Consider the following 26,172-nt stretch of genomic DNA (forward strand, 5'->3'; position numbering starts at 1 on the left):
AAAACTTTCCATGAATCAGCAAAATCAGCCGTTTTAAATTTGTTTTTTAAATTACACTCTTTAGAAATTCCTGATATGTTTAAGAGTGTCCATTTCTAACGAATATTGTTGAAAAGGAGGTTATTCTGAAAATAAACATGTTAAGTTAATGTTTCATCAACGAAATGTAGGTAATTCAGTTCTAAATTACTTAACAGGTCTTTTAAACAATATATACAATTGTCTTCTGCAGCTATAAGTTTCTCAGTGAATTTGATCACAAATCCATTCAAAAACTTGCAAATTTATTGGTTAGTATCCATGCATTCAAATCTATACAAATCTTTCCCAATAATGAATGGTTCTCTCTGGCAAAATTACAAGTTCTGAGGGGGGATTTTTAGTATAATGATATAAAAACTGGCATTAAAAACATGAAGTGTTCAGTTATTCTGAATGTTACCATAAATCTGTACAATTTACATGGGTTTAAAAAAAACCAGCATGATCAAGCAGAAACTCTTGGTCATAGTCATTAATGTTTTAGTAGTTGTATATAAAAATCAATGGCCATGTAGTTATTATATTGGATTAGTTACTGGAATAATTAATGGTTCCTAGTATGATATTGGTCTTATATAATAGAGTTGAATCAGCACTCAAAATGGCGGACTAACATGGTGAGCATGGAAAGCCCACACACTCTAATGGCCTTCACTGGCCTGGAGCCTGCATGGTGGAAACCATGGCCAATCAAAGGCCAGATTGCCGGTGATGTCACATCTGCCAGCAGCAATGCGAATATTGGGCCCAATGGAAGAAAGCTGGGTCTATAAAAGCAGGGCTGGGGAGATCAATAAATCAGTCTTGACCTCACTTGGTTCTTCTCTCGCTCTGCAGTAGAGCCTCGGTACATTGGTGATGCCAAGTGGTCCAAACAGAATTTGGAGTCGAAAATGACCAACCTGTCTACATTCCACGCAGTTTCATTAAAACTGCCATCATTCTGGGCATCACAACTAGTTTGGTTCGAACAGGCAGAAGCTCAATTTCAATTGCGGCAGATCTCAACTGATTCCATGAAGTACTACTACAGGGTGAGCTCATTAGTCCAGGACACTGCAGCAAGGATCGTTGATTTCCTACAGCAGCCTCCAGAAGAGAGCAAATATATGGCCCAAAAATGCTATTAACCTGCACTTTCGGGCTCTCAAGGCACAAGTGTGCTGCCCGTTTGCTGCATGTGGATAGCCTGGGAGTCAGGGCCCCATCCATCGTTATGAGCAATATGCTGGCATTGGCTGAGGGCACAAGACTTGCCTGTTCTTGAGAAGATTTTTCTGGACCAACTGACTGCTGATGGCTGACGAGGACTTCAGTAACCCCTGGAAAGTTTCAGACCGGGTGGACGTGCAAAGCGGGTCAACAGTGCATTGGTAGAACAAGTTGCTAGGCCCTGCAAGCAGCGACCAACGAGGGTGCATCTGATGACAGAAAGGGCAAGTAGACATTCCTGATGCACAATACTGTTTCTACTATTAATGATGGGGTATGGAGGCCTGCCAATGCTGCTCCATCTCTGTGGATTTCAGGGAAACTCCATAGGCGGCTGGCCAGCAAGATAGGCTCTTATAATTCTGGGACACACTCTCAGGTCAGCATTTCCTAGTGAACACAAGTGTGGAGATCAGCATACTTCCCCCTCAGTCTATGACATCCGGAAGAAGAAGGTGAGCCTGGCCCTGACGGCAGCGAACAGCAGCAGCATCCAAACTTTCGGCACCTGCACCATCCCGCCCTGTTTCAGTGACAGCCGCTTCACATGGACCTTAACGCTGACGGCGGTGGCACAACCATTTCTGGGCATAGACTTTCTCCGGGTGCACTGACCGTTGGTAGACCAGAAAGGTCTTCAGTTGGTTCTCACCAAAACAATCTAAACTTTGACTCAGTCACCTTTTCAGGCAATGAGTTCACCTACATCCTTGCAGAATTCCCTTCCATAGTGGTGCAACAGTTCACCTCAGCCAAACCCAAGTATGGGGTGAGGCACCACATTCTCACAGGGGCGCCTCGGATTTACACCAGGGCACACCACCTCCCTCCAGAAAAACTCAACCTCACCAAGAAAGAGTTCAAGAAGTTGGAGGAGATGGGAATTATGCGGCGCTCCGACAGCCCTTTGGCCAAGGAAGCAGGAAGTTGGAGGCCATGTGGAGGCTAATGCCACCAGAAAGAGGCCACCACACCTGATGGATATCATCTACTGCACATGCAGGATTTCACAGCAAATCTACAGGGGACCGCATATTCTCCAAAGTTGACCTCATCCGGAGCTATCACCAGATCCCGGTCCACCTAGACGACATACCAAAGACTGCCCTTTTTGAGTTCCTGAAGATGCCCTTCAGAATCAAAAACGCAGCCCAGACACTCCAGAGGCTGATGGACGTGGAGGGACGGAATCTCAATGTAGTGGTATGTTATTACACCACTAGGTCACCAGGTGGCTCACCTGGTGACCTTGCATATATAAACCAGTGGAGACCCATCCCCTGTCATTCTGGCCTAGGCTTTTAGAGGCAAGACCTCAAGACATAACTGTACATATCAGCCTATTAAAACTAGCGTTTTACCTGCACTCTGCTTCGTGTGATTGGATGCTCGTCGCCATCACTCAAGTTCACATTCATCTACCTGGATGACATCCTAATCGCCAGCCGTGACCGTAAGGAGCATGCAGCCCATCTGAGATAGTCATGCACCTGTCTGAGTGAGTTTGGCCCGACAATCAACCTGGCCAAATGCCAATTTGGGCTTGAAACCGTCAACTTCCTGTGCCACAGGATTAACAGGCATGGAGTAACCCTTCTGCCGGAGAAGGTAGAGGCCATCGTGCACTTCACCAAACCTCAAACAGTGAAGAGCTGACAAGAATTCACTGGCATGATCAACTTCTACCACTGTTCTGTACCAGCAGCGGCCTGCATTGGGTGCCCCCTGTTCATGTTAATGGGAGGGAAGAAAAAATAAATCACCTGGGACAAGGAATTATTGGCAGCCTTTGAGAATGCGAAGGAGACACTGGCCAATGCCACATTGCTGGTCCACCCCAGGGCGGATGCCCCGACAGCCCTTACGGTGGGCATATCCAGCATGACGGTCGGAGGAGTGCTAGAGCAATTTGTTGAGGGACAATGGCGGCCTCTTACTTTCTTCAGCGGGCACTTTTGACCACCCAAGCAGAAATACAGCGCCTTTCACCGAGGGGTCTTGGCATTGAACCTCACAGTCTGACACTTGCTCTAGGAAGACAATTCAAAGTCTTTACAGACCAAAAACAACCGTTCGGACGGTTGCCAGCAGGTTCATGTAGCTCAGCCTCCAGAGGCAGGTCAGCCTGTGGGCCAGAACCTGTACGCTGTGCCAGACATCAAAAGTCCAGCAGCACACCAGGGCGCCCCCCCCTAATTATTCAAACCAGCATGAAAAAGGTTCAGCCATATACACATAGACATGGTGGGCTCACTGCCAGTGTCCTGGGGGGCACAATACCTGCTGACAATAGTCGATCACTTCACAAGATGGCCGGAACCAGTCCCACTGACATAGACAATGATGGAGGCCTGTGCCAGAGCCCCTTGGGTGGCAAGGTTCAAAGTCTCAGAACACACAACTTCAGACAGAGGTGCACAGTTCACCTCAAGCCTGTGGACAGCGCTGGCAAACCTACTGGGGTCGCAGCTCCACCATACCACAGCATTCCACTCCCAGGCAAATGGGCTGGTGGAGCAGTTCCACAGCCACCTAAAAGCGGCATTGATGGCTCGGTTCAAGAGACCCAACTGGACAGACGAGCTTCCATGGATCCTGCTGGGGATCCGTACAGCTCCTCAAAGAAGATCTTATCGCCTCAGCAGCAGAGCTAGTGTACGGCGCACCTTTGGTCATTCCTGGGGAACTCGTGCCTACTGGCAAAGCCCCGGGCGGGCCACCTGCAGCAACCTTGGAGAAGCTCAGGGAAACACTGAGTACCCTGGCCCCAGTGCCACCCACACAGCAGGGGCAAACAAAAACTTTCATCCCCAAGGACTTGAGGACCTGCAAGTATGTCTTTGTCCACAGGGGAGCATACCGGGCACCATTACAATGGCTATATGAAGGACTGTACAAGGATATCAGGCACAATGGGTCAACATACATGCTGGACATAGGCAGGAAAGAAAAGACATTCATTGTTGACTGCCTCAAACCAGCACACCTGAATACAAACCAAATGGTCGACACATAGCCATCACATCGCACGATCAGGCTGCCCAAGCAAAGGCGGACTACAACCGAAGACGACAGTGTCCGCTTCGCCAGTTCAGGGGTGGGGACCTGGCAAGCGAATCAGCATTCAAAATGGCAGACTAACGCAGTGAGCACAGAAAGCCCTTGCACACTGGTGGCCTTCACTGGCCAGGAGCCTGCACAGCAGGAACTACGGCCAGTCAAAGGCCAGCTCGCCGGTGATGTCAAGTCTGCTCACAGACCCAGAAATACCAGGCCCAGTGGTTTGAAGCTGGGTCTTTAAAAGCAGGGCTGGGAGATCAATAAATCACTCTCGACTTTACTTACACCCGTGTGTGTGTCATTCATCTCTCACTCTGCAGTCACGCCTTGTCACAGAGTAAAGATAAATTACCTACCTTGATATGCTTGTCTTCTCTCTTTTAATGGCTGCATTATGCAAATACCACAAAATGATGAAGATGTTTCTTGAGGTTCAACTGGGAGTCAGCAAGTCTAACCACTTTTTAAATTTAGACTGAGATCTATAGCTTTTATTTCTGTTGATCACGTGAAAAATAGCTCTAAAATCCATGAGGAAGATTGAATAGGTAGATCACTAAAGAACAAAGAAAATCCTCTCTAATTCAGAAATCCATTTCTTTTACTTTCCAGTCTTTAGGTATTTTTAGAGTGTACTAAATTACTAGGAGGTAGTAACTTGGAGGCAGAAAATATTGACACTAATTGAAAGGCCAGATCTGCAAAAATTAGCCCTTGGAAAGCTGCTAAAACTGGGCATTGTAAGCAAATTATCTTGTGACAGTTGAAAACAATGGAGATTTGACTGAACAATATTTATGATGTAATTTTGGAATTTGTATAACATGGCTAGAAAATGAATCCTGTCGCACATTTTCATTCACCACTGGCTAATCCATGATCAATTTTTATCACACATCAATCAAATTGGCGATCACTAGGGAATGATTGCCAATATGGTTTATGTGCAGTAAGACCATTCCCATGAGATCTTGTGCCATTTCTGAATGTGGACTATATATTTTCAATCATGATTCAGGTTAACACCTGATATTCAATCAACCTCCAACCTATCTTCATATCATTTGCAAACTTGACAACAAAGCCATTCATTCCATAATCTAAATCACTGATATCAAGATTCAAGATTCAATTTATTGTCATGTAATTAAAAAGTGTCATATTACGGAAAATTGCTTTTGCTGCTGTAAGGCAGACAGATTTGCCATTGGCAGATATTGCCTGAAGCACCTCTTACAGTCAGAGAAAGAGAAGCAAACAAGTTTCCCTCAATCACCGAGCGTCTGTGGATTCACCCCCAGCACTCATGCAGCCCCCATGGCCTTACAGAGTCCACTCCAAACCAATGGCAACCTGAGATCCAGATTCAAACCTCTGATACTATTAGGAACCTCAGCACTCTTTTGACTCCCGGTTCTGATACCCGGTACCCCTTCAATCAGTTTCAAGCCAGTCTCCAGCAATCTGCAGCTTGGGGCAAGTCCCTTGACTGCAGTATCCAGCAGCCCGTAGCCTCGTGGGTTCCTTGCCTCAAGTCACTAACTGCCCGCTGCCTTCATGGGTCCTTCAGCCGCAGAACCCTTCACTGGTCCACCGCCACCATCCTATGGAATCATCTCCTTTGCTTACCCTTCTCAGATGGGTGTGGGGGGAGGTCTCCTCATTTTCTGGTGCCCTGCACCAGTCCTCTGCTTAAGGGAAGCAGTCTTCTACCCCTTGCGGCTGCTGCCAATCAGAGGCACTGCCATTGAGGGCTTCATCCCTGCGTTAGCGGGATTTTAAATAAAACTGCTGTCAGCTCCTTTAACGGGCTGTTTAAAGCCTGTATGGAGTTGACGGAAGTCAAACCAGACGGTTGGACCCCGCAGGAGCACTGTGTCTCTGCTCCCTGCACTCCCTGGGTCTTCACCAGTGGCAGGACTGCCATTACAGCACCGTCTTTGTTTTTAATAACAGTAAAATCCCCATTATCCAGCACTCAATCAACCGGAAACTCAAACAACTGGCAAAAATGGTGAGGAAATAAATAAATAAATTAAAAGATTTATAAATACATTTTAAATTAAATAAAGTTTTTAAAAAAGTTTAAATAAAATTTAAAATTGTAAATGTTTTCTGAAGCAACACACAAGGCAAACATTCAGCCAGCGGAGCACCCCGTCATGCCCCACCCACAGCAACTGTTTTAACAAAGTTTCAATAAAGTCACATTTGAATAAAATGGTGGTGCCAAAGATAAAGAGTCAGTCGATGTGCCTCTCCTCTGAGGTGGCTCTCCCAATGTATCTCCCTAACACTACTTAGTAAGAGTATTTCTTTTTATTAGTATATTATTAAGTATGTTGGTAAGGTTTTATCTATAAACTTAGGGAAAGGGGGAGGTTTAACTATGACAGCAGCTTAGTTAACGTAAGGCAAATGGGGTTAGAATTTAAAGGAAGTGGTGCTGAGGGGCTGACCGGGAAAATAGCGTAGAGATGAGTCGGGTTGTCAGTGCGAGGGGAGGAGGTTACTTATGAAGTGGCACGGTTAGTGTGGTAGATAGAACAACACTGTTACAGCACCAGTGACCGGGGTTCAAATTTAAATTTTGTGAATTACAGGAATTAGCTGATTAAAGTGAACGTTACTTAATTAAAAATGACAATAGTTTTTTTTTTCAAATTACTTTGTCTTTTGTCTTTTAAATGGTGTATTCTTAATGCAAGTGTCTTAGTTAGGCTATGGAAGAGTAGGCATTTTCACACCGCAGGTGAGCGGTGACCCTTCTTTGTCCTGGAGAAATTCCCAGGAATTCAGGGCCTCCTGGGCCTTTCACACTGTGGTCCAAATTCCTGGTAAGATGCCCTCCCTGGCAATTTAGGGGGAATTCCACCCCCAATTGATGATGCATTACGAACCCAAAGGAGTAAGAGTAAGTTCCCCACCCGTCTGTTGATTGTCCACCCGCTCCATCCCTCCTGGCCATTGGTAGATTGGTCGCTCGCCCACTCGTTCCTTACACCTCCCCCCACTGGTTATCAGTAGGTTGGTTGCTTGCCCACCTGTTCCTTACCCCTTCCGGCCGTTGGTAGGTCAGTCGCTCACCTGCCCACCCCTCCCTCCTGGCCATAGGTCGCTCGACCACCTGCTCCCTACCCCCTTGACTGTCAGTAGATTGGTCGGTTGCTTGCCTGCTCCCTCCTACCTGGCCATCGGTAGGTTGCTCACCCGCCTGGTCCTTCCCCCCCATCTGTCCGTCCATTGGTCGGCCACCCACCACGCTTCAGGGCTGTTTTGGCACATCGCAACGGTGGCACAATGTAGGATGAATGGCCAACTTTGTTTCTCGTAATCCCTCAGAAAGCTGGAACCACTGGATGTACACAGTTAAAAAAAGAACATAGGGTGTGTTGTTGAGCAGAGAGATCTTGGGGTACAATAACAGGTCTCTGAAAGTGGCAATGTAGGTAGACAGATTTATGAAGAAAAAATTTGGTCTACTTAATTTTATCAGCTAAGGCAGTGAATACAAGAGTTAGGGTGTTATTGCAGTTGAACAAAACATTAGTTTGGCTGCACTTGGGGTTTGTGTGCAGTTTTGACCGCCACCCAGCAGGAAAGATGTGATTAAGCTTGAGTGGGTGCTTAAGGATTCATGAGGTTGTTTCCTTGATTGCAGGGCCTGTGTTATTATGAGATATTCGAAAGGCTGGGTCTGCTTTTCCTGCAGCAAAGAAGCTGAAAGGGGATTACGACAGAGTCATATAAAATAAAGAGAGGTGTGGGTAAGGTGGAGAGTCAGAATCAGTTTCCCATAGTAGGGGTGTCTCAAACAAGAGGGCATAATTTATAAGGTAGTTTTCATAGAGATCTGAGGGTAAATTTTTCACACTAACAATAGTTGGTATTTGGAAGTAGAAAGCGAAGGAGGTGGTGAAGGTAGGTAAATAATATTTAAGAGGCATCTGGACACACGGTTGAATAAACCAGCCAGAGAGGGATATGGAATTAAGGTAGGCAGCAGGGATTGATATAGATAGCAATGATGGTTAGCATTAGGGAACAACTATAGGACTCAATGATAATAGTGTGAGAGATTATAGATATGTTTTTGGGAAATAAATTGGGGCAGGTCTTTTAGAGTAGATCACATACAAACACTTTTAACAGATCTTGTTTAAAATACTGGAGCTCTGCTCATACAAGACAGGCAGGCTCATAGAGCCTTTGCAAGAGCTTTGGAGAATGCACAAGAGACTTTACTAATGGATTGTTGTTTACAAAAGGGCAACAGATGAAAAAACTCATTGGAGTCATAGGCTTTCTGGAAGGATTGTTCTAAGAGGGTTACATGGTTTTGCAAGCAGATAGGGAAAAACAGGCTTTTTCTCTGAGAAAGAGAGAGAGAGTTCTTCATTGCTACAGTCAGCAGCAACAGCTGGGACTGGAACAGGACAATCTGGCAAGCTTGTGGAAAAATCTCATTTGGAAGGTGGGTTGCGAGTGCTTAGTTCAGCCTGGTGAAAGCCCTTGTGGTTTATACAAGAGGAGAGGACTGGCTGTCTAATGTTTCACTTGAAATAAGTGAAACAAAAAGGAACTCTGTGGTGTCTTGAAAGAAAGAGGTTATCATCTGGGAAACCCTGATGGGGCACGTTTCTTCGGTAAGACACTGAAGTGGCTGATTACAAGGAATCATTTGTGAGTGTCCAGCGAATAACAAATCTTTCTCTGAAAAACGACAAGAACCTTCCTGAGCAGTAATCATTTACCTTTCAAGCACCAAAACCTGGTGAACTTCATAAATATTATATTCTGTGCACAGTATAAGAATTGCCTGCAACCAGTGAACTTGGCAGAATGAGAAGTAAGATTGGATTGTAAATCAATGAACTTTTCTGAACTTACACACACATTACATACACGTGTGCTTAGAACTAGAAGGGGGTTAAGTTAGGTTAGTTAAGTTAATAGTAACAAGCTAAAGTTTGATCCTGTTTTCATGTTTAAAGATAATTAAAAGCAACTTTTGTTAAAGTAACCATTTGTCTTGGTGAATATCTATTGCTGCTGGGTTTTGGCGTCCTCTGGGCTCATAACAATAGCTAGTCTCTACTTTGAGTACTGCATTCAGTTTTGGTCATTTATGATAAGAAGGATGTGATCACAAGGGGACAGTGGAAAGGAGATTAGATGGTAAGTTAGGGCTGGGAAGTTTTATCTGCTAGGGAGGACTGGAAAAGGTGAGAATTTTTTGGAACACAGTTAGTTGAGGGAAAATTTAATTGAGGTGTATAACTCTACCAGGAGTCTAAGAAGGAAATATAGTTTCTTCTAAGACGCTAATTGAAATATCAAAAGGCAGGGGTTATACATGAAAAGTAGTTGGTAGAAGGACTAAAGGGGAGATTAAAAAAAGGACACTTTTCATCCAAAGGTTGATAGCAATCTGGAACTTGCTGCCGAAGAGGCACATTAAAAAAATAATTCAATGTGCTCATTATCAGCAGGCCTATGAATAGTGCTAGAAAGCTGGATTAGTTTGGGTAGCTCTTTCCTAACCAGCATGAACACATGGGCCAAATGTCCTCCTGTATGCTATAACATTTTAATGATTTTTTTTAAAGTTACAATACCTTTGCACTTATTGCAATGGTAGAGCAGCAAAGGAATAATCAATATTCCAGCACACTTTCATTTCTCTAATTTTAAAACATATTACTCTGTAGTATAATGCATGAACCAGATGGTTTTTAAGGGAGCGTGAAAGGATTATTGGGTTTATTGGAGGGTGTGAATGAATCAGGACTCCATCTCATTAGAAGGATCACAGGATCCAGACCCCTAGACCATTAGAGGGTGCACAGGAATCGGGGGTGTGGTGCATGTGGTCCCTCTAATTCACCACAAACAAACTAAGGAGGTGATGTTGACTTCAGGAAGGGAAAGCCTCTACTTCCTCAGAGGTTTGTGAAGATTTGGTATGACACCAGAACCCCTTGTAAATTTTGACAGATATTTGGTGGAAAGTGTGCTGGAAAGGCTGCATCAAGGGCTGGTATGGGGACACCAATACCCCTGAGTGTAAAGCCCTCCAAAAGGGAGTGCACACAGCCCAGGGCATCACATGCAAAGCCTGCCCAGCAATGAGAACATCTACAGGGAACACTGCCTTCAGAGGGCAGCAGCAATCATCAAGGATCCACACCACCCTCTATTCTCGCTACTGCCATCAGGAAAGAGGTATAGATGCCACAAGACTTACACCACCAGGTTTAGGAAGAGCTGCTGCCTCTCCACAATCAGACTCCTCAACAGCAAACTCAATCAAGGACTCATTAAGGACACTTTCTTGTGCATTTTATTGATTTTTAAGTATTGCACAGTCAGTTTCTTTACATTTGTTATTTGTTTACATTTCTTTATTTGTTTATGTATATGCTGTGTACAGTTTTTTTTCACTACTCATAAGAAGAAATTTTACCTTGCCTGCAGAAAAAAAGAATCTCAGGGTTATGTGAAGTCATGCATGAACTCTGACTATAAATCTGAAATCTGATATCTGGTGCTTTAGCAGAAGTACGGGAACCGAGTCCCTGGTACATTCGAAGGAACAGGAATTAAGGCCAGATTGCAGAACCTTGTGAGATGGATGAAAACTACCAGGATTTCTGAACAATCGGAATGTAGATTTCCTGAGTTTTACTGTGATATATCTCGAATACATTCCCCCTAATTAGGTGAATGCTTGCAGCACTTTTGGGTTTGTTCCATTCTTGCCTTGTCAGTACTCTGCAGAGGCTACATGAAGTTTGCTGAGTTAACATGCTTGAAAATGGATAAATAAAGGCTCACTTGTGATCCTAATCATAGTTCAATATTCTGCCAATATGTATTTGTTTACAATATGAAGAATAGCTGAGTACAGGAAGCATACAAGAACCAACAAATATGAGGGAAGAAAATTGGAATGAAATTTTTTACAGGAGAGCAAGTCCCGATCAACTAACACATTTTAACAGATTAATAAAGCCACAAGTACATTAAATAAGCAATGACATATCACGACAATAATTGGCATATACTGTTTAAGCATTCTGATTTCTGGTTAAGTGCTTAAATCGATGCAGATACAGAGGACAGGAGAATGCATTATGAAGTTGGTTAATTTCACAGCTGACTGGACACCGAATTTATCTGCATTCAGCATTCCAAACCCCCATTGAACAATTCATACACAGAACAAAAATATGTCATCCAAATGCAGCCTCAACATAATCGAACATCCTGGTGCAGTACACTATCTGCTGATAGTTGATGTACTTCGCAAAAAAACCCCCCAAAAAGTGGAAAAGGTAATTCCAACAATATATTCATTCAATTAAAATGCCTCCATTTCTTCAATTAAGAATTCTGACAATTAACAGATCTCTAAGAATTCAACTCCTTATATGCATCTGTGTCTGATACCCTTGTGCCTGACACTGCAATGAACAAATTAGGCCACATCTGGCATTTTCACAGAGCAGATGGCTATCATAAATAAATGGTGGAAGGATACCACCTTAATATCTGAAGTGGGAATCTGCACCTGCCATTGATTTCCTGCAGATCCTTTTATCTACTCTTTGTCCTTTTAGGTGAGAATCAGGTGTAAGATGATATTCCTAATATCTGTTATGACAATTACAGTTCATTTGTTACTTGTTAAATATAACACAGGCTAAGTACAGCATGATTAAAAAAAAACAGACCAGTGAAGTACATTTATTATTTTAAGTAAGCTAAATTATATTTAGGCTAACAATTAATTTTTTTGCTTAGAACATCAGCAACCAGGATACATGTAAGGAGGTTGTATGTTCTTCCTGTGTCCACATGATTTTCTTCAGACTGCTCCGGTTTCCTCCCACCTCTCAAAGATGTTAGGGATTGGTAGGTTACATGGGTGTATTTAGGCAGCGCAGGTTCATGGACCAGAAAGGTTTGTTATTGTGCTGTATCTCGAAACTAGATCAGAGCGTTATTTACAAGTATCGATGTTCAATGAATTCAAAGGATTCACTGAATAGTTTCAATTATTTTTGCACACCATAGAAAATTCAGTGACATCTTTTAAACAATGTCTTGTAAAATTCTCCAAACAGGAAATTAAAAGATGCAATATGGTTGATATTGAAAAAAAAGGAATCTTCTTCAATTTTAACAGCTTTTGTGTAAGGAGGAAAAACTAAACAACAGATTGGAAATCTTTAAAAATTTTCTCACAAGCAAACTATGCAATTGGCATTTTTTCTTAGCTAAATTGATAATAACTGGCACTTTCTTTAAGGATACAAATGCACAGGGTATTGTGCAGTGGTATTAAAGCTGTAAAAGACTAGAGACTTTGGCATCAATTTTCAAGGAATTAGATTCAATAAGCTGATGAAAGCAAACAAATGAAATCACAGACAATATTAACTAGGACAGCATATGTTGAAGGGTTTAATATTGTTACAGCTCAAGACAAAAGATTTTACTCTGAAAATTGCAAACCAACTGAAAAACAATTTCAATGGGACTGTGGTCTACTGTTCCAAGTAAGTACCAAGGAAGACCACTGGTCGAATAAATGGGAACAAATTATAATTAGACCTTGATGCTGTTGGAGAGCTATGATAATAAAATATACCTCTGCAAAAGTGAAGAGTCTTTATTTTCTTTTCCTTAGTACCAGGAAAGCATTAAAATGAAACATAAGAAGCAGGGAGAGGCTGCATGGCCCTTCAGAAACATTAGGGTTGGTCTTCTGTTCTACATCTACTTTCTGTGCGAGAAACACAAGAACACCTCTGTGCATCAACATTTATTAGTTTCTCATATTTTAAGAAGTTTCTACCAAAGTGAAGAAAGTTTACATTTCCCCACATTATATCCCCTTTTACCCATGCATTTCACCTTTCCTTATCCCCTCCTAGATTCCTTCTGTCTTCTCACAGGCTTTGTGTTATCAGCATACTTACCTCTTACACCCTCTTCTGTCTACTAAGTTGTTAAGACTAATTGGAAGTAGTTCAGGCCATGACATTGATCACCACAGAACTCATCAGAAATAGCCCTCCAATCCAAAAATGAACCAATTACCCTTGCACTCAGATCGCTGTGTATTAATATGGCAACACCAAATGTTTTTTGAAATTCCACCCATAATTGCTTGACTTTGTTTCCTCTGATTATGTGAATGGAAATCATTTTTTTTTTCCCAGAGGGAAATGCAGAAAAGTCCACTTCATGGCTGTCTTGTGTCATACTGAAAATGCTATCAGGCTCTTCCAAGTGTGAGTCTTACTGAGATCCTGCCACTATTTCTGTGTCAAGGCACGCATGGTAATGTTACTCATCATACACAGGTCACCTTGGGCAAAGATTCAGAACCCTGAAAACTCATGCCTCTAGGTTCAAGATCAACCAATTTCTTTCCAACAATTATCAAACCCTTGAACTTCCCATTGCAACACTAATCATGGACTGTCTGACAGCACAAAAGGCATGTCTGCAGAATTGCAAGTTACTTTTTTTGCACCAAGATTACTGTGAATATTTATGATCTGCTTATGTATTTATTGTCTCCTTTAATTTAATTCAATAAGTTTAGTATGATAATTTTTCATAGAAGTACCTGTATGGCTGCAGCTAGTAAGTCTTTTGGTGTACAAGCCTTCCCAATTGATGTTAACAGTGCCCATCCTTCCACCCAATGAGTCCAGTTATTCTAGTGGTCCCTGATTCCTCCTCCCCATTGATTCTAGTAATCTGTGCTCTTCCACAATCTAATTTCCTGGGCATTCTTCATTTCCATACCAACCCACCACTTAATTTATTACGATGGCTCCTGAACATGATTCCTGTGCCTCCAGATCCTTTTACCCATTGATTTTACCTGTTCCTGATCCCTCATCTGAGTGATTCTGCTGGCCCACAATCCAGTTAATTCTCCCATCCCTGATCCTTTCTCTGTCAAAACCATCAGTTTCCGACGCTGCCATTTGAATTTTGGTGAACCTGCAGAAGGATGATTTATATCTCACTTATATTTTAATGCTTTTGACTTATATATCAATACTAATGCTTTTGCTTTTAACACAAGATGGCTGGCACACTTTTAGTGTGACATAAAATGGCTGAAAAACAGCCTTGGCGTAGTTGGCAAGGATCTCGCTGAAACGATTGACACGGATGGAATAAGTGGCAATGGTGATACCGGGATGTCGGATGGAGTTGACAGTGTACCTCTGGGACCCTTGAGCCCTGACTCCATCACTCACACCCAGGAACACTGTCGTCCCTCTTCCAAGATCCACAAAAGAACCAAGAGAAATAAAGCATACAGGTCAGAGGAAAAATGAGGTTTAAGGTTACGTGACTGCAGTGATAAGGTTATATTGTTTCCTGAAGTTAAATTTAATTTGAACATTTGGCCTGAGAGGCCCAGTAAAAAAAGGTTTTAATTTGTGAAACAGGCAGGAGTTAAGGTATTGGGTAGCAAATGGATAAGGTTGATGGATCTGCCCTGGTTCAGCAAATGTGTAACATGTACCCAAAGTATGATAAAGATTTTTGATTGCTGTCGGCAGCTGGGTATTGAGACCTGGCTAAAAGGGGCACACAGTCAATGCAAGATATTGAAAAAGCTGGAAAATCATTATGGGACAGAAATGTAGGGGAGTAGCATTATGTACATGAGAAGGTGCACTAAAAGACTGGTTCTGCAGGCAGAATGTGAAAGGTATAATAATCAAAAGACAAAACGAATGAGAGCAAAGACAGAGCTAAGCAGCAAATGTTTAATAAACAGATAATGAAAGATAAAAACCCCAGGGACCCATTATCAGGCATGGCGACAGTATTTCTGCAAAACGATGAGATTAAGTGGTTAGATGATTCCTTTTGGGCTCACCCACCCACGTCTCTGCCCCAGATCCAAGAGGCTGTCTTGCCCCAAGCTTTGCAGTCAGCACAGTCAGCCTTAGTAGCCACAGCACCAGCCCAAGTTCATCCAGCAACTGAGCATTCTACATTAGATCAACTCAAAACTTTACAGAGCCCATCCCCAGGATTTAATCTCTTTATGCCATGCCATATTAAATCCAGAAGAAAATGTAAAGTGGAAGGCGACTATACGGGTACCAGCTAATCCAATAGAGACTTTTGAGGAGCTCGCACAGGACAGGCTCCATCAAGTAGAACAGATAGAAACAATGCTCACAGCACTAGCAGACAGTTTAAAAGGACCAATAGATACGAGCAAGGTCCTTGAGTGCAAGCCACTCCCCAAGGAGTCAGCACAAGAATTTTGGGAATGATTTACAGTAGCATCTCAGACATATGCTGGAGACCAGATTTTCAATAATGGTCAGCCCTCGCCCCAGTTCAATGCAATTCTTATGCAAAGTCTACCTGACAAGACAGCATCATTGATTAAAACTAATTTAAATTTGGCAGCCAATACAAAAGATCAAGCTAGAAGAGCTATGGTCGGATAATAAAGATGAAACCGAGATATCACAAAATTCGGAGTGAAATATGAGTTTCCTTCAAGAATGCAAAGGAAAGATGATAGGAGAGATTGGAAATACCCACTTAAATGATTACGGGTTCCAGCTCAGTGTTCTTACCTACCTCAGAAAAGAAATCAGGGACCACCCAGACCAGATAATATCTGGCCACCATCTCGCTATAATGTTTGATGTAAGTGTGGTAGAGAAAGACATTGGCTTGCTGACTGCCCTCTAACAGACAAGATGATCACTTTTATCACTTATTGGGCACCTTTTTCTCCACTTATGACAGGAAAAAAAATCAGAGAGCTTTACTGCCTTCCTGCTCTTCTCACAAAGAGGTAGTGGTGAACCAATGGTCGCAATGAAGGTGCAGGGTGTCTGTCTTCCATTTTTGATTGATACAAGGGCAACTCTATCTACTCTTGATCAGGAATTTGTGGAGGAATATGGATTCCCTATTTCCAATCGCACTGTGCAACTATCAGGTCTGGAAGGAAATTCAGAGCATTATTCAACAATGGAGCTGCTACAGGTGACTTAGAATTATGTTACAGGCACTCTACCATTTACTATTGCAAAACATCTAGGATGCAATGTAACTGGGCGAGATATACGTACAGGATTAGGGATTCAAATTACGTGAAGTGAAAGAGGCTTGTACATTAAAATGTCAACAATTCGGGAAGAGAATGAACTACTATGACCCCCTCCACCCCAGAGTGGTAGTCAATTGATTTGCCTCCTGACCCAATATTTTCTGCACTCCCTAACCCACATGTTGCAGTGTGTTATGATCCCACTGGAAAGGAAGGAATGGCGAAAGTGGCACTACAGACGTGATGGCACCCTAATTTAATTGCTGCAGCAACAAAAAAGAGAGCGTCTCAATGATTCATCTGTCAGAAAATAATCCTGGTAAGGCTGTTGCATGCATGCCAGGAAGGACACAATTACCTTCTGGCCCGTTTGAATGTATATAGATGGATTTCATTGAATTGCCTCGAGTACAAGGCTGTAAGTATTGCCTGGTGATACTGGACTTGTTCAGTCGCTGGATAGAAGCTCTACCCACAGTGCCACATTTGAAACAGCAGTTGGAGTTATTTTGTGAGAAATAATACCAAGGTTTGGGTTGCCTACAGTTATTAGCTCTGATAATGGCCCACATTTTACTCCTAAGATGAATGAAGAGTTATGTAAACATTTCAGAATTAAATGGCAGTTTCACTGCTCCCACTATCTATAAGCAGTGGGAATGGTGGAGTGATCAAATGGTATGTTAAAAAAATAAACTTGCTAAATTAGTAGAGGAGACCAGATTAAATTAACTAAAAGTCCTGCCTTTAACTCTTTTTGAAATGAGAATAATGATACTGGCTTAACACCAGCTGAAGTTTTATTTGGAAAGCCATTACGTACTCCCTGGGCAACTACTAAGAATGCAGAAGCTTCTTCGGATCATCATGCTTTGAGTGAAAGAATGATTAGTTATGTTCAGCAACTAACTGAAATTTTTGAGACTTTACTTCGGCAGGTGTGAAATAGCCAGAGGAAGGACGATCAATGTGAGATGACACCGCCTGGTATCCAGCCAGGAGACTAGACTCTAATCCAGAAGTGGGAAGAGAAGAAGTTGGCATCCAAGTGGAGAGATCCGTTCCAGGTTTTACTTACCACACCAACAGCAGTGAAAGTTGAAGGACAAGCACGATGGATTCACCACACTGACTACAAATGAATTGGCCTTAAAACGGGAAAGTATGCCACAAGTAATAGCCCCAAATCAGACTCTTGCATGGCATACATGGATATTTATTACATGGATATTAAGTTTATCATAAATGATAAAGAGAAAGGAATGTAGAAGGATGATTTATATTTCACTTATTTTTATGCTTTTGACTTATATCTCAATGTTGACACTTTTGGTTTTAAGACAAGATGGCTGACACACTTTTAGTTTGTCATAAAATGGCTGAAAAATGGTTAGCTGCAAAAAATGACCTTGCAAGCCTGCTTTGAGAATAGGTACCGATTGTGCAAACTCTGCAAGGACAGATACAATGAAAAGCAAGATAAGTTAGCATAACATCATACTATTTTGTCTTATGAAAAGTAAACACCAAAAAAGCCAAAAAAGGCTGGGAAACCATTTTCTCATATATAAAATGATGCAACATTAATAGTGAGGGTCGTTCTACCCCTTACTTATTTGAAATTGTATAAACATTGAAGCAACCATCTGTATCTTTGAAATGAAAGCTGAGACTTCAGGGAGATGCCTGATTGCGACATCTCCTGACTGGTCATCCTCACTTCCCGAGTACGAATTGAATATTTACAATAAAACTTGCATGCTTTGAAGAGATATTTTTGCTGTGTATTCTTTTGCCATCTGATTTCATTTCAGAGGCGCGTGCTAACTTCCTCAAACCCAATTCTTCTCACCTTTGATATTATCAGCCCTATTGATCTGTGAGTCTCTGACATTCTGCCCATTGATTAAGGGGTCATCAACTGCTGTCAGGCTCTTCCCAATAATTGGGAAGCTGCTAGTCTTTCATTATTTTGCCCTTTGATCCTGCTGACAGTTAACCCTCTCCCTCTTCACTTTGATGATCCACATTTCCCCTCCTCAACCTCCACCCTGGAGTTCCTAACCTTTTTGTCTATTGAGATTTTGGGAGAGCATAGTTAACAGTTACCAATATATGGCCCCTGTCCAAACACGTTGAAGCAGTCCCTCACCCCCATTCATTGATTTGTCTATCTCCATAGTCTCCATTGATTCTGCTGGTACCTGATTTTTATCACCCATCCTTCACTTAAAACCTCAATCCCAGTTCTGTCTGGATCCCAATCTTCCCCCTAGCTGCCCATCAATAACCCCATCCTGCCCACTGCTGAATTTGGGAAGGATATAATCTATTATCTGCAGTGAAATGATCTCTGAGAGATTGGCAGCTAGTTTCTCAGACACAGGCTCCAGAGATGTGCCCATTGAGGCTTCCTGACAGAGAGGTGGGAATTTTTGTTTAAAGTAGACATCCGCTCGAATGTTATTATGCACAAGAGCAGCAGAACAGAATAATGAAGGGATTAGAATACCCAATGGGATCATGTTGTCAGCAATAGAATGGCTTATGTACACTTTTATATTGCTTGTAATATGGAGAATGACTATATAATTCATGTTCTTAATCTAAAATACATTATTCAGCAAAGGTGAAATGTTATTAAATGCAATTCATTTGTGGAAGAGCAGAGGAACCTTGAGGGTCCAAATCCATAGATCTCTCAAGGTTGCCATACAGGCTGATAGGACAGTTAAGAAGGCCTATTGTATGCTGGGCTTCATTAATCATGGGATTGAGTTCAGAAGTAGTGTTTGATACTCCATTTAGTTCAGTTGTTTGCTGTACTGAGACCTGGCTAACAGAGAACACATTGAGCACCATTATCCGACTAAATGGTTTCACCATTCATCGACTGGATTTGAACTTGGATTCTGGCAAAGAGGGGGCGGTGTGTGCTTTTTCATTAATACTGTGTGGTGCACACGGACATTGGAGTTATGTCAATCTCCTGTTCTATTGCCTTAGATGCAAACCCTTCTGTCTATGCCGAGCATTCTTATCAGTGATTCTCAGCGGAATTTACGTCCCTTCCAATGCTGATTACAAATAGTCACTTGTGGAGCTGCATGATGTGGTCAGTAAACAAGAGACACCCCAGCCCAATGCACTACAAATCTTAGTTGATGACTTTAACCAGGCCATTATCAAGAAAACCATGCCTAACTACCACCAGCATGTAACCTTTTGTACCAGATATCCAAGGACACATGATCACTGCTACACCAAGATAAGGAACACCTACTGTTCTTTCCTTCCCGAGACTACATTTTGGAAAATTGGATCACCTAGCTGTGCTCCTTCAGCCTTTATACAGACAGACCCTAAAAATAGAGGCTCCAGAGATCAGGACAGCTAGAAAGTGGTCGCAGAAGGCTGAAGAACGGTTACAGGTCTTCCTCTACTCAGTGGCTGGTGTTCAAGGACTTGGTTGAGGATCTGAACGATTACATCAGGACTTTCACAGACTTTATCAAAACAGCTTTAGATGAGTGTGTCCCCACAAAATAGTTCATGGCTTTCCCCAACCAGAAGTCCTGGATGAACAATGAAATTTAGAACCCGCTGAGAGCCAGATCGCAGGCATTTAAGTCCAGAGATCCAGATCAATACACAAGAAGCAGGTATGTCCTACGAAAAGCTATCTCCAGGATGAAGTGGGGATTCTGGATGAAAATGTAAACAATAAAGGACACCCAGCAGCTGTGGCAGGGCCTAAATGCCATAACATGCTACAAGACCAAATGCAATGCAGTAGCAGACAGCACCTTCACTCCCAGAGGAACACAATGTCTTCTACCCCTTGATTTGATCAAAGTAACAGTGAACCACCCCTCTGCACCTTCACATCCCCTGATGATACCATTCTGTCCATATCAGAGGATGATGTGTGGTCTGTCTTCAGAAGTGTGAATCTGAGGAAAGTATCCAGTCAGAGTACATGGCTAAGTATTAAAAATCTGTGCTGACCAATTTACCAGTATGGTCACAGATATCTTTAACATCTCATTCTGGCAGGGCATGGTACCCAGTTATTTCAAATAGATGTCAATCATACCAGTGCCCAAGAAGAATGTAGGGACCTGCCTTAATGACTATCGACCAGTAGCACTTACATCATCAGTGATGAAATGCTTTGAAAGGCTGGTGTTGAAGCATATCAGCTCTTGACTGAATAGAGACATGGATATGTTCCAGTTTGCCTATCATAGCACAGGGGTCTAAGCCCTTACCACGCCTTCCCCAGGCAGAGAAAGGGCAGATCCTCTCCATCCAACATATTATCTATCCTCTGACTCTTCCATCATCTTCAGGGTGATCTCAACTACCACTGGCTGTACACAAAGCCCTGGAATATCTGGACAGCAAAGATGCCTTCATCAGGATGCTCCTTATCATCTACAGTATTTTTGTTGCACTACCAATAAGTGGTAATTCTGCCTGGCCCACAGGAAAAAAAGAATCTCAGGGTTGCATGCGATGTCATGTATGTACTCTGACAATAAATCTGAAATCTGAATCTGAGGTAATGTTGCAGATCTATAAATCTCTCGTTAATCACACTTAGGGTATTGTGTTCAGTTCTGGGCATCTCATGACAGGCTGTAGAAACTAAGGAGAGGGGCAGAGGAGATTTACTAGGATGTTGCCTGAATTTGAAAATATGTCTTATGAGGCAAGGTTAGCAGAGCTAGGGCTCTTCGCTTTGGAGCAAAGGTTGAGAAAGTGCTTAATTGAGGTCTGCAAGCTTATGCGAGGCAATAAGATAGACAGTCAGCACCTTTTTTTCCCAGGACAGGAGTAGCAAACACCAGAGGACATCTGTACAATGTAAAGGAAGAAAAGTTTAGAGAAATATTAGGGGTAGGTTTTTTTTAATGCACAGAGAGTTTTCAGTGTCAGGAATGCATTGCCAGGGGTGATGGTGGAGGCTGGAACATTAGGAGGATTTAAGAGACTCTTCACATGGATGAAATAAAAATGGAGAGTTATGAGGTTGAGAGGGTTTAGTTTTTTTGGTAGGTGTAGATGGGTCAGCACAACATAGTGCTGTAATGTTCTATGTTGTTCATTCATATTATCTGCATTGTAATTTAAATTTGAATTTATATTTTTAAATTTAGACATACAGCAGTAACAGGCCCTTACAGTCCATGAGTGTACACTCAATTGACCTATAACCCTGGTACATTTTGAAGGGTGGGAAGAAACCGGAGCACCCAGGAAAAACCCACGCAGACACGGGGAGTTTGTACAAATTCCTTGCAGATAGTGGTGGATTTGAACCCTCATCCTGATCGCTGTAACAGCGTTGTGCTAACTGCTACGCTAACCATGCCATCTCATGATAATGTGAATGTTCAAATAACTCTAAAGCAATGGTTCTCAACCTTTTTCTTTCTACTCACATGCCACTTTACGTAATCCCTATGCCATTGGTGTTCTGTGATTAGTAAGGGATGGCTTAAGGTGCTATGTGGGTGGAAAGGGAAGGCTGAGAATCACTGCTCTAGACCCAATTGTTACTGAAACATTTTGCTTGAGTAAAATTGTCATTGGCCCATTTCCTTTGGAGTTGTGAAACTGTGCACATAATGAGTTAATTAGGTACGATTAAAACAGTGGTTTTCAAACTTTTTCTTTCCACCCAAATGCCACCTTAAGCCATTCCTTACTAATCACAGAGCACTTATGGCATAGGGAATACTTAAAGTGATATGTGAGTGGAAAGAAAAAGGTTAAGAACCACTGATCTAAAGTGAAGATATTAATTTGACTTCTTTAGACACTAATGATATGTCCTGATCAAATCAAATTTTGACCTATGTATAAATACAATATATAGATGCACTGAAATTCTTGGTTGCTGCATCTACAATATAGATGTACAAAAACACATTAATAAACAATAAATTAAGTTTACGCATTGCACCATGAAAGAAAAAGGGTAATACATATAAAATGATAAATATGTAAATATTTACAGTTGCAGTAATGCACAAAATATGTTGTTATAATAGTGTTTACCTATCTTTAGTGGTCTTGAAGAAATGTTAAGGTTCAGTTAGGATGAGAAGGTTCTAAAGCCTGATTGATGTTGGAAAAAAATTAGAGGTGCCAGACTTTAGGCTTCTGCAGAAAGGTAGCAGTAAGAAGGAACCGTGATTGGTGTAATGAGGATCTTTTATGATGTTGGCTGCCTCTTGAGCCAGTGCTTCATGTAGATGGGTGGAAGGTCATTGTTCATGACAGACTTGGCTAGGTCAGGGTTAATTTTCAAACTTTGCTGTTTTCATGCCCTACACTTGAATTTCTAATAAGCAATTGTTATCTCTCCTATTAGCATATCATTTCAAGTATATCTTTAAACTTAGATAAGAAATACTTTTTCTACTCCTTCTTAAGGGGGTTTGTGGATCTATTCCCAGTTTATTTGACTGTAAGTGCTATTGCAGGTCTCTCCTTGATCCTGCCCTTGTTGGACATCAGAGGGGACCAAAATATATTTATCTTCTTTCGCAGGGAACTACAGAGCTTTTCTGCCACACTTGAAGTTAAATTGTTTAGTAGAGAGAAGCTATTGAACCTACATCCATCTAGTATGGAACAGTGCCATAGCTTTTAATCTGTGAGCCATGAAATATTTGTATTGATTATATACAGTGTTTAATTGATAAAGCTGCTTCCAAGGCATATCAGATTAATCAATTTAGCATTAAGTTTTCTTTTCATCTGACAATACAATTTCAACATTTAATTTACATTTAAGATTACAGGTTTGTTTGTTTTTTGATCATGTGATCACATTAAGGAGTAGACCCTGCCCTGGGTGCATAATTACATTTGTATGATACAAAATATTTCCTTCTATTGTATATGTTCAACAATTTTAAAAAATGCTGCTCCCTGGATTTTCCAAACCACAGACAACAAATTCACTAATGAAAAATTACTCCACGTTTTCTTAAAAAGTATTCTTGAAGAAAGTATTACTTTTGAGATGCAATTATAAATTTAAAATTACTGTGCAAAATTTCTTTTAACTATTAAACAAAGTATAATTTTGTATGGAAGCAGGGGAAAAGGGTTCAGGAGGTGAAAATAGGACAGAACATGTGGGAGGTGGAGAGATATGTAGAGGGAGAAACCATTAGGAAAGGGAGGGGGAGCAAAATTAGAAAGAGAGAGAGAGCACAGGAGAAGGAACAAAGAAGGAACAAAGAGATAGAACAGTGGAATCAGATGGAGATAGGAAAAAGCATTAGTTTAAGGGTGATCAGGAGGAATATGAAGTGTTCCTCAAGTTTATGTTTAGACACTAGATAAGGCCAAATGCAGACATGTCACTAGAGGTATAGTTGGGAGAGGTATGAAATGGATGGTTGCAGAAAGCTAATTTACACCCGTAAACAGAGTACAGGTGAAGCAGTCACTCAATCGACGTTTGTTCTCACCTATGTAGAGGAGGCCACACTAAGTACACCGAATGCAGGAGATCAGGTTGAACAATGTGTATGTGAACCTCTGCCTCACTTGGAAGGTCTCTTTGTGGCCCTGGATGGAGGTGAGAGGGACAATGCATGGACATGTTTTGCACCTTCTGTGAGAAGTGCCTGGGGGAGGGGGGGTGGACGACTGGGTGGGGAGGTAAGAGTGGACTCTGAAGTCTTGAAGAGACTTCCCTGCTAAAAGTGCATAGGTTTGGGGAAGATGTGACTGGTAGTGAAATCACCCTGAAGATGGCGAAAAAGTCAGAGGATAACATATTGGATGAAGAGGATCTTTCTCTTTTATGCCTGGGGGAAGGTGGGGTAAGGGCTTAGACCCCTTGATTCTGTCTGAACTGCTGAGTTCCTCCAACATTTCTTTTGTCTGCTCAAGATTCCAGCATCTGCAGCTTTTGTGTTTCTCTCAAGTTACATAATTTGCCTTGTTTGTAATACCAGATGTTCAGCAGTAGAGGGTCCTACTGGGTTATCTTGTATTGACTACAGCATTCTGTGGGCCAAATTGTCCTTGCAGTGGTCTGTGGTTTTTTACCAGAGCAACATATTTCAGTCAATCAGACCAAGCATATGTTTGTGAAGCAGGACTCTTGTGGTTTGGATGGATCACGTGACATAATATGTCAGTTTCTTTCACCTTTGGAGTCAACATTGGACTTGATGGTGGGGTGTTCTTGATTGAATAACCCAGCATTCACTCAGGAATAGCCCCTCTGACACTTCACTTCATCTGGGCACCAGCTTCCATGCAATTGATGTCAAAAGGCCTTCCAAACCACAGGATAGGAAGCAAAGGAGAAAGTGGATAACATTTTTTTCCAAATCTTTTAAATTTCTATTTATTTACAAAGATGTGCAGGGTTGGTAGGTTAATTGGGAGCAATTGTGCTGCCAGGCTCATGTGGGGGGGGGGGGGGGAGGAAGGGCGATTACCGTGCTATATATCTAAATTAAATTAACTTACTGTTTTCACTTCTTTCCAAATGCTTTCATGTTTATTGTGCATTTTTTAAATTTTATTCAGTTATAATATATTTACATTACTGTAGTGTGATTGATGGTACTCGGAGACTTGTGAGGAGCACAAAGGCTTTTATTAGCTTACAATTATCATCCGGTATCTACAATGGTCTTCAGATAAATTGGAGGTAAGGCAGGAAAATTGTTTATATTGGGTCCAACGGGGCAGAGCCAGGAGGAGGAGTCGGCCATCTAATCTATACTTAGTTAATTCCAGTTCACTTCAATTACTCTGTTGTATAAATAACAGGTTTGGTAGAGGTCAAATTCTGCGCCTCAGTTCTATCTTCTGCTAAAGGTTCTTTAGGAACATCCTAGGGACTAGGCATTATCAGTGTAGTTCACACTTTGAGGGTTTGATGGGCTAATGATGGAAGAGTGAAACATAAAAGCCTGCAGATGGTGTGATTGCAGTAAAAACACTCAGAAATGTTGAAGGAACTCAGCCGGTCTCTCAGCATATATAGGAGGTAACAATATATTACCGACGTTTCGGGCCTGAGCCCTTCTTCAAGGAATAAGCAAGCAAGACATGAAGGTGTCAGAGTAAAGACTGCAGACTGGCAGGGGGAGGAGTCCAGACCAACAAAAGGTGTTAATTGGATATGATCAAAGGAAAGGTGAGTATTGACTTTGGCTCTGTGAAAGGAGTCAGTGGAAAAAGGGAGGAGAGAGAGAGAGAGAGAGAGAGAGAGAGGGAGAGAGAGAGAGAGAGAGAGAGAGAGAGAGAGAGAGAGAGAGAGAATGAGAGAGAATGCTTGGGAAAAGGCAACAGGGGTAAGATGAAGCTGGGAGGGTGAGGTTTAATGGAAACTGGGGAAGTCGGTGTTAATGACTTCTGGTTGGAAGGTGCCCAGACAGAAGATGAGGTGTTGTTCCTCCACTTTGCAGGTGGTCTCAGTCTGGCAATGCCTGAGACCATAGACAGACATGTCAGCAAGGGAATGTGATGGGGAATTGAAAGGGGTGGCCACTGGGAGATTCACGCTATTGCGGCAGATAGAGCTGAGATACTCAATAAAATGATCTCCCAGTAAACGACCTGTCTCTCCGATGTAAAGTAGACCACAATGAGAGCACTGGATGTGGTAGATGTCCCTGCTGATTTACAAGTGAAATGTCGCTTTACTTGGAACCCTGAATGGTGATGAGGGAGATCATGTGGGTACAAGT

General features: G+C 42.1%; 1 protein-coding gene across 3 annotated transcripts in view; it reads right to left on the minus strand.

Moving 5' to 3' along the window:
* The window catches only part of xkr4 (XK related 4), a 233,081-nt gene that overhangs the window by 27,846 nt on the left and 179,063 nt on the right, over nt 1–26,172 (minus strand). The window contains exon 3 of one of the 3 annotated variants that reach the window (XM_069915426.1): nt 3,433–3,449. The exons of the other annotated variants lie outside the window; for them this stretch is intronic. Within the exon in view, the coding sequence (XP_069771527.1) occupies nt 3,433–3,449 (17 nt within the window). The remainder of the gene's footprint in view (nt 1–3,432; nt 3,450–26,172) is intronic. 3 annotated transcript variants of the gene reach the window in all.

This window comes from Narcine bancroftii, chromosome 2 (assembly GCF_036971445.1).
Source record: "Narcine bancroftii isolate sNarBan1 chromosome 2, sNarBan1.hap1, whole genome shotgun sequence".
NCBI classification, from domain to species: Eukaryota; Metazoa; Chordata; class Chondrichthyes; order Torpediniformes; family Narcinidae; genus Narcine; species Narcine bancroftii.